Raw genomic sequence first — 9121 nt, 5'->3', positions numbered from 1 at the left:
GATGAAACCTAGTTAACAACCTCTGTCATGAAACGGTCCTTAAAACTATTTTGGGTGAGGGGCTATGATTGGACACCTCTTGACGTGGCATTACTCCTCGCAGCCATGTTGTTTGCTACGTAGTCAGCCAACGTTGTGCTTGGCGCTGTTCACTGTCACTACAGTACGTAGCAGAGTCAACCAGTCTGAGGACATCAGGTAAATATTCAAATGTGCTACTATTTGCTGTAAATATTGACTAAGACATATCTTTGGGATATGTGTATTACGTAATGTATTTTGGATGTAATACTATTGTAATACTACTGTAATACTATACAGTTGTGTGGCGGTTTAGCGAGCTGAGCAGGGCGATTTTTAAAATATTTTTTTACACATTGCATTCGCCGGTCGGTCCGCTAACTATAAAGCTAAATTAGATAGCTAACGTTAGCTGGTTGCTAACATGGTGAATACAATAATTTATTCTAGTTAGCTAGTTTGTCTACTTTTTGTGTTGGCTATCTTTTTTTGTGATGCGATTTTCTCTCCTGAAATCTATTGAACAATTGTAATTGTTTTTGGCGTGCCCTTGTTAGCTACTGTATCTAGCTAATGTTGTGACTGGTTGTTCATTCAATCAAAATAGCTTTGCTGGTAATCCAGCATCCGTTTGTAAAGCCTGTTGATTGAGTCACCATTTGTATTTATTAGGGATCCCCATTACAGTTGTTCCTGCCAAGGCAGCAACTACTAGGTTCAAACACATTAAGGCACTTACATCACACATAACACAAAATATAAAACAGTACATATCTACAATACAAAATGTGTAATACCACCATACAATAATATTACAATGTACGTGTGTGTAGAGTGTTTGATTCAGGTCAGATACTTAACTAGCTAGATAAAAGCCCAATACAGTGAGTGTTTCCATTTTGAAAGACCTTTGTTAACTATTAAGGAATTGTGAACATTTGCATCTCTGATAGAATCTCATCAGGTCAAATATTGTAACTTCAGGAGACCGCAAAGGTTAGTGATAGTTCAATACAATGAGCTTACTACTAGCTGGCACCACTATGCATTCACTAGCATTGAATGAGCTGCATTCACTAGCATTGAATGAGCTGTATTCCGCCATAAGAAAACAAGAAAACGCTCACCCAGACGTGGGGCTCCAAGTAGCCGGGGACTTTAATGCAGGGAAACTTAAATCAGTTTTACCAAATTTCTATCAGCATGTTAAATGTGCACACAGAGGGAAAATAACTCTGGACCACCTTTACTCCACACACAGAGATGCATACAAAGCTCTCCCTCATCCTTCTATTTGGAAAATCTGACCATAATTCCATCCTCCTGATTCCTGCTTACAAGGAAAAATTCAAGCAGGAAGCACCAGTGACTAGATCAATAAAAAATTGTTCAGATGAAGCAGATGCTAAACTACAGGACTGTTTTGCTAGCACAGACTGGAATATGTTCCGGGATTCCTTTAATGGCATTGAGGAGTACAGCATATCTGTCATTGGCTTCATCGACAAGTGCATCAATGACGTCGTCCCCACAATGACCCTATGTACATACCCCAACAAGAAGCCATGGATTACAGGCAGCATCCGTTACTGAGCTAAAGGCTAGAGCTGCCGCTTTCAAGGAGCGGGACTCTTAACCTGGAAGCTTATAAGAAATCCCGCTATGCCCTGTGACGAACCATCAAACAGGCAAAGCGTCAATACAGGACTAAGATCGAGTCGTACTACTCTGCAAACCATTACAGACTACAAAGGGAAGCACAGCCGAGAGCTGCCCGGTGACAGGAGCTTACTGGACGAGCTAAACTACTTCTATGCTCGATTCGAGGCAAATATCACCGAAACATGGATGAGAGCACCAGCTGTACTGGAAGACTGTGTTAGCACACTCTCCGCAGCCGATGTAAGACCTTTAAACAGGTCAACATTCACAAGGCAACAGGGCCAGACTGATTACCAGGACATGTACTGCGAGCATGCGCTGACCAACTGGCAAGTGTCTACACTGACATTTTCAACCTCTCCCTGTCCGAGTCTATAATATCAACATGTTTTAAGCAGACCACCAAAGTGCCTGTGCCCAAGAACACTAAGGTAACCTGCCTAAATGACTACCGACCCGTAGCACTCACGTCTGAAGCCATGAAGTGCTTTGAAAGGCTGGTCATGGACCACATAAACACCATCATCCCAGAAACGCTGGACCCACTCCAATTTGCATACCGCCCCAACAGATCCACAGATGATGCAGTCTCTATTGCTCTCCACACTGCCCTTTCCCACCTGGACAAAATGAACACCTATGTGAGAATGCTATTCATTGACTACAGCTCAGCGTTCAACACCATAGTGCCCTTAATTCTTATGGCTGAAATCCCGCTAACGGGATCGATATGACAACAGCCAGTGAAGTGCAGGGCGCCAAATTCAAACAACAGAAATCTCATAATTAACATTCTTCAAACATACAAGTATTTTACACCATTTTAAAGATAAACTTGTTGTTAATCCCACCACAGTATCCTATTTCAAAAAGGCTTTACGACGAAAGCACACCAAACGATTATGTTAGATCAGCACCTAGTCACAGAAAAACACAGCCATTTTTGCAGCCAAAGAGAGGAGTCACAAAAAGCAGAATTTTATAGAGATAAAATTAATCACTAACCTTTGATGATCTTCATCAGATGACACTCATAGGACTTCATGTTACACAATACATGTAATGTTTTGTTCGATAAAGTTCATATAAAAAAATCTCAGTTTACATTGGCGCGTTATGTTCAGTAATGTTTTGCTTCCAAAACATCCGGTTATTTTGCAGAGAGCCACATCAATTTACAGAAATACTCATAATAAACATTGATAAAAGATACAAGTGCTATGCATGGAATTATAGATCCACTTCTCCTTAATGCAACTGCTGTGTCAGATTCTTTTTTTAAACTTGACGGAAAAAGCACACCATGCAATAATCTGAGTACGGCGCTCAGACACAAAAACAAGCCATACAGATACCCGCCATGTTGTGGAGTCAACAGAAGTCAGAATAGCATTATAAATATTCACTTACCTTTGATGATCTTCATCAGAATGCACTCCCAGGAATCCCAGTTCCACAATAAATGTTTGTTTTGTTCGATAAAGTCCATAATTTATGTAAAAAGACCTCCTTTTTGTTCGCACGTTTAGTTCACAAATCCAAATTCATGAGGCGCGAGCACTAGGTCCAGACGAAAAGTCAAAAAGTTTGGTTACAGTTCGTAGAAACATGTCAAACAATGTATAGAATCAATCTTTAGGATATTTTTAACATAAATCTTCAATAATGTTTCAACCGGAGAATTCCTTTGTCTTTAGAAATGCAATGGAACGCAGCTAATTCTCACGGTCGCGTGCGAGACTGAGCTCATTGCACTCTGCCAGACCTCTGGTTGAAACAGCTCTCATTCTCTCCCCCTTCACAGTAGAAGCCTGAAATAAGGTTCTAAAGACTGTTGACATCTAGTGGAAGCCTTAGGAAGTGCAATCGGACCAAATTTACACTATCTTGGATAGCCAAAGAGTTGAAAAACTACAAACCTCAGATTTCCCACTTCCTGGTTGGATTTTTTCTAAGGTTTTTGCCTGCCATATGAGTTCTGTTATACTCACAGACATCATTCAAACAGTTTTAGAAACTTCAGAGTGTTTTCTATCCAAATATACTAATAATATGCATATCTTAGCTTCTGGGCCTGAGTAGCAGGCAGTTCACTCTGGGCACCTTATTCATCCAAGCTACTCAATACTGCCCCCCAGCCATAAGAAGTTAAAGCTCATCAATAAGCTAAGGACCCGGGGACTAAACACCTCCCTCTGCAACTGGATCCTGGACTTCCTAACGGCCACCCCCAGGTGGTAAGGGTAGGTAACAACACATCCGCCACGGTGATCCTCAACACAGGGGCCCGTCAGGGGTGTGTGCTCAGCCCCCTCCTGTACTCCCTGTTCACTCAGGATTGCACGACAAAACCTATTCCCCCTCAGGAGACTGAAAATATTTGGCATGGGTCCTCAGATCCTCAAAAGGTTCTACAGCTGCACCACCGAGAGCATCCTGACTGGTTGCATCACTGCCTGGTATGGCAACTGTTCGGGCTCCGACCGCAAGGCACTGCAGTGGGTAGTGCGAACGTCCCAGTACATCACTGGGGCCAAGCTTCCTGCCATCCAGGACCTCTATACCAGGCGGTGTCAGAGGAAGGCCCTAAAAATTGTCAGACTCCTGCCACTCTAGTCATAGACTGTTTTCTCTGCTACCACACGGCAAGCGGTACCAGAGTGCCAAGTCTAGGTCCAAGAGGCTTCTAATCAGCTTCTACCCCCAAGCCATAAGACTCCTGAACATCTAGTCAAATGGCTACCCAGACTATTCGTATTGCGACCCCCCCCCTCCACTCTCCATACCACTGCCACTCTCTGTTGTCATCTGTGCATAGTCACTTTAATTAACTCTACCTACATGTACATACTACCCCAACTAACCGGTACCCCCGCACATTGACTCTGCACCGGCACCCCCCTGTATATATTGTTATTTTTTTACTGCTGCTTTTTAATTACTTGTTACTTTTATCTCTTATTCTTATCCGTATTTTTTGATACTGCACTGTCGGTTAGAGGCTTCACTGTAAGGTCTACACCTGTTGATTGGACTTCTATTCAGATTCAGTGTGTTTTCAAAGTAAATTATTTTGAACATTTGATCAGACAGTGGGTGAAGAAGTGGGTCACAGTCAGGATCATATTCTGTACCTTAGCCAGGTTCTAGCCATGACTTTTAGACCAATTTTTGCCCCATTTAGAAGTAAGCCAGAATTTCCCATAGTATAGGTTACGTCATGTTTTTGACTGCATTTCCTCTACCCGTTTATTGATATGACACATTCAAATTGAAGGTAAACATGCTGGAGTGTAACATTATGCTCAAAGTCCAAAAGGGTATCTCAGGACACTGCAAAGGTAAAAAGCCAGGCAATTATAAAAATATAATATTATGAGACTCCTTGCAGTGCAGTGGACTATTATATAATTAATGCTATGTTGAAATATCAAATGGAATCATGACCATAAAATGTATAGCTTATATTGCTATAACATGCAGCCACTCCTTTCTCTCCTTCTCAGTCTGTAGGGTGCAATGGCAACCTTCCCAGAGTTTATCGCCCAGAATGAGGAGCGTGATGGGGTGCGTTTCAGCTGGAACGTCTGGCCCTCCAGTCGTCTGGAGGCCACCCGCATGGTGGTCCCCGTGGCCTCTTTGTTCACCCCCCTGAAGGAGCGCCCAGACTTGCCCCCAATACAGTATGAGCCTGTGTTGTGTAGCAGGGCAACCTGCCGCGCGGTCCTTAACCCGCTCTGGTAAGACAACAATACCTTTTCACTTTTGTATTTTTCACGTTTCAAATAAGGCAGATATACACTACACTCGGTGGCCCATTTATTAGGCACACCCATCTAGTACTGTGTCGGACCCCCCCCCCCCCTTTGCCTCCAGAACAGCCTGAATTCTTTGGGACATGGAAACACTGCTCAATTGGTATCAAGGTATCTAACGTGTGCCAGGAAAACATCCCCCACACCATCCCACCAGCCTGTACCGTTGACACAAGGCAGGAGGGGCCATGGACCCTGCCATGGACCCATGCTTATGCTAAATCCTGGCTGCCATCAGCATGACACAATAGGAACCAGGATTCGTCAGACCAGGCAATGTTTTTCCACTCCTCAATTGTCAAGTTTTGGTGATTGCCTGCCCACTGTAGCCATTTATTCTTGTTTTTAGCTGATAGGAGTGGAACCTGTTCTGATCGTCTGCTGCAATAGCCCATCCGTGACAAGGACCGACTAGTTGTGCGTTCTGAGATGCTGTTCTGCACACCCCTGTTGTATTGCACTGTTTGTGGCCTGCCTGTTAGCTTGCACAATTCTTGCCATTCTCCATCAACCTGTCTCATCAACAAGCTGTTTTCGCCCACAGGACTGCCGCTGAATGGATGTTTTTTGTTTGTTGCACCATTCTCGGTAAACCCTAGAGACTGTCGTGCGTAAAAAGCCCAGGAGGCCGGCCGTTTCTGAGATGCTGGAACCGGCATGCCTGGTATTGACAATCATTCCACGCTCAGTCGCTTAGGTCACTCGTTTTGCCCATTCTAACGTTCACTCAAACACTAACTGGATGCCTGTCTGCTTTATATAGCACGGCCACGTGACTCACTGTCTGTAGGAGCTAACCATTTTTGTGAACAGGGTGGTTTACCTAATAAACTGGCCACTGAGTGTATAAATGCCTGGTACATTTTGATAATTGTACTCCAAATCTTTTTTATTTTTCACTGGAACAAAGCAGCATTCCCTATTCCAGGGGTCTCCAACAGGTCAATTGCGAGCTACCAGTAGCTTGCCGACCACCTATGTGTAGCTCGCCAAACAATTCTGAAAGTACATGCAATTTTCACGTGTTCCACCTCTAACTGTCATAAACAAATCTACCTTGTATCAGACACCGGAAACTCCCAGCTGCTATCTAACCAACGCAACATTGACATTATCCCACCCCTGGCTAGACACTACTGGCTTAGAAAGCCAATATCTGCCAATTCATTTCCGGAACGGTTCCGTATTTTACTGAAATAATAAACATTTTATTTTCGAAATGATAGTTTCCGGATTTGACCATATTAATGACCTAAGGCTCGTATTTCTGTGTGTTATTATGTTATAATTAAGTCTGACTGAGCGGTGGTATGCAGCAGCAAGCTCGTAAGCATTTATTTGAGCCAGCAGCATACCACCCTGCATACCACTGCTGGCTTGCTTCTGAAGCTAAGCAGGGTTGGTCCTGGTCAGTCCCTGGATGGGAGACCAGATGCTGCTGGAAGTGGTGTTGGAGGGCCAGTATGAGGCACTCTTTCCTCTGGTCTAAAAAATATCCCAATGCCCCAGGGCAGTGATTGGGGACACTGCCCTAGGGCAGTGATTGGGGACACTGCCCTGTGTAGGGTTCTGTCTTTTGGATGGGACGTAAAACGGGTGTCCTGACTCTCTGAGGTCATTAAAGATCCCATGGCACTTATCGTAAGAGTAGGGGTGTTAACCCCGGTGTCCTGGCTTAATTCCCAATCTGGCCCTCAAACCATCACGGGCACCTAATAATCCCCAGTTTACAATTGGCTCATTCATCCCCCTCCTCTCCCCTGTAACTATTCCCCAGGTCGTTGATGTAAATGAGAATGTGTTCTCAGTCAACTTACCTGGTAAAATAACAGATACAAAATAAAAATAAAAATTCATTCAAACAGCACTTTCGTGTGTTTGCCAGCAGCTCTTCGCAATGCTTCAAGCATTGTGCTGTTTATGACTTTAAGCCTATCAACTCCTGAGATTAGGCTGGTGTAACCGATGTGAAATGGCTAGCTAGTTAGCGGGGTGCGCGCTAATAGCGTTTCAAACGTCACTTGCTCTGAGACTTGGAGTAGTTGTTCCCCTTGCTCTGCAAGTGCCGCGGCTTTTGTGGAGCGATGGGTAACGATGCTTCGAGGGTGGCTGTTGTCGATGTGTTCCTAGTTCGAGCCCAGGTAGGGGCGAGGAGAGGGACGGAAGCTATACTGTTACACTGGCAATACTAAAGTGCCTATAAGAACATCCAATAGTCAAAGATATATGAAACACAAATGGTATAGAGAGAAATAGTTCTATAATTCCTATAATAACCTAAAACATCTTAACTGGGAATATTGAAGACTCATGTTAAAAGGAACCACCAGCTTTCATATGTTCTCATGTTCTGAGCAAGGAACTTAAACGTTAGCTTTTTTACATGGCACATATTGCACTTTTACTTTCTTCTTCAACACTTTGTTTTGCATTCTTTAAACCAAATTGAACATGTTTCATTATTTATTTGAGGCTAAATTGATTTGATTCATGTATTATATTAAGTTAAAATAAAAGTGTTCATTCAGTATTGTTGTAATTGTCATTGTTACAAATAAATGTTACAAAATCGGCCGATTAACGGTATCGGCTTTTTTTGGTCCTCCAATTATCGGTATCGGCGTTGAAAAATAATAATCGGTCGACCTCTACCGTCTTGTGAGTTGACAGAAATACTTTCCCCAAAACCTTCTCAATTAAATGTTAACTGCACAGTTGGCTTACCTGGCAAAAGTATATCATTTGTATCTATTTGTTATTTGAAAACTTTGCCATGAAATGAGCAGCAGCAGTACAGAATCATCGCTAGACTGGCACATTAGATGGCACACTAGATGTGCAATTAAAGGTCCCGATGCGCAATTAAAGGGGAATTACACAAATCTACATTTGTTACTTATTTTTTCTATACCCCCCCAAAAATGGTCTTCTGATGTGATTTAAGCATCGACTCGGAGCATCCAATTTCGTTGTTTCTCTATGAACCATTGTAATTTTGAGTGTGAAATTAATTCAAACCAGGAAAAATAAAACTAGGAACATAATTTTGGAAAATATTAAACATAATTTGGGGAGGGAGAAAACTGATTTTATAGGGCCCCTTTAGAGTTTTTTTTATTCACCATTATTTTACCAGGTATATTGACGGAAAACAGTGCACGTCTTTCTCTTTTACACTAAGGACCTGGAGCTGAGTTGCGTTGCAGGGGAGAGGAGAAGATTGTGCCTTTTTTTTAAAGAAAAAACATCAGTAGCTCACAACGTTTCATTTTGTAAAAGTAGCACTCATGCTCAAAGGTTGGAGACCCCTGCTTTATTCTCTCCCTCCCTCATTCATAACTTGTAGTCTACTCCTCCATTTGTAGCCTAACTGTAATCAGGTGATTTACACATCCTCAGTCTTCAGAAGGTTCACATGTACTGTTTAAATAGTTGTAGTCTGGGAGCATTTCCATGTAAAAGGACCCATGACCACCAACATGTGAAGTTCATAGGAGCATGTCAAATTGGGTGTCAAATGAAAGCTAAGAGTCTATATGTTTGAGAAATTAAGGCATATAAAAATTTGGACTAAGTAAAGGCTTTGGGTTCTGGTCAAACAGATGGAAAAGGGGTCTTGAGAC

The 9121-nt window shown here is 42.7% G+C and overlaps 1 protein-coding gene across 2 annotated transcripts in view; it reads left to right on the top strand.

Moving 5' to 3' along the window:
• Positions 1 to 67: 67 nt before the first annotated feature.
• Positions 68 to 9121, top strand: part of LOC139563409 (protein transport protein Sec23A-like) — a 43462-nt gene continuing 34408 nt past the window's right edge. The window contains exons 1-2 of one of the 2 annotated variants that reach the window (XM_071382057.1): positions 68 to 198; positions 5190 to 5423. In XM_071382057.1, the coding sequence (XP_071238158.1) occupies positions 5203 to 5423 (221 nt within the window). In that variant the 5' untranslated portion in view covers positions 68 to 198; positions 5190 to 5202. Of the gene's footprint in view, positions 199 to 3821; positions 3927 to 5189; positions 5424 to 9121 lie in introns of those variants that run through there. The other variant, XM_071382058.1, reaches the window with a different exon arrangement.

Source organism: Salvelinus alpinus, chromosome 34, assembly GCF_045679555.1.
Source record: "Salvelinus alpinus chromosome 34, SLU_Salpinus.1, whole genome shotgun sequence".
In the NCBI taxonomy this organism is placed as follows: domain Eukaryota; kingdom Metazoa; phylum Chordata; class Actinopteri; order Salmoniformes; family Salmonidae; genus Salvelinus; species Salvelinus alpinus.
Note: the sequence above shows the minus strand (reverse complement) of the source record. Positions and strands in the feature narration are given on the sequence as shown.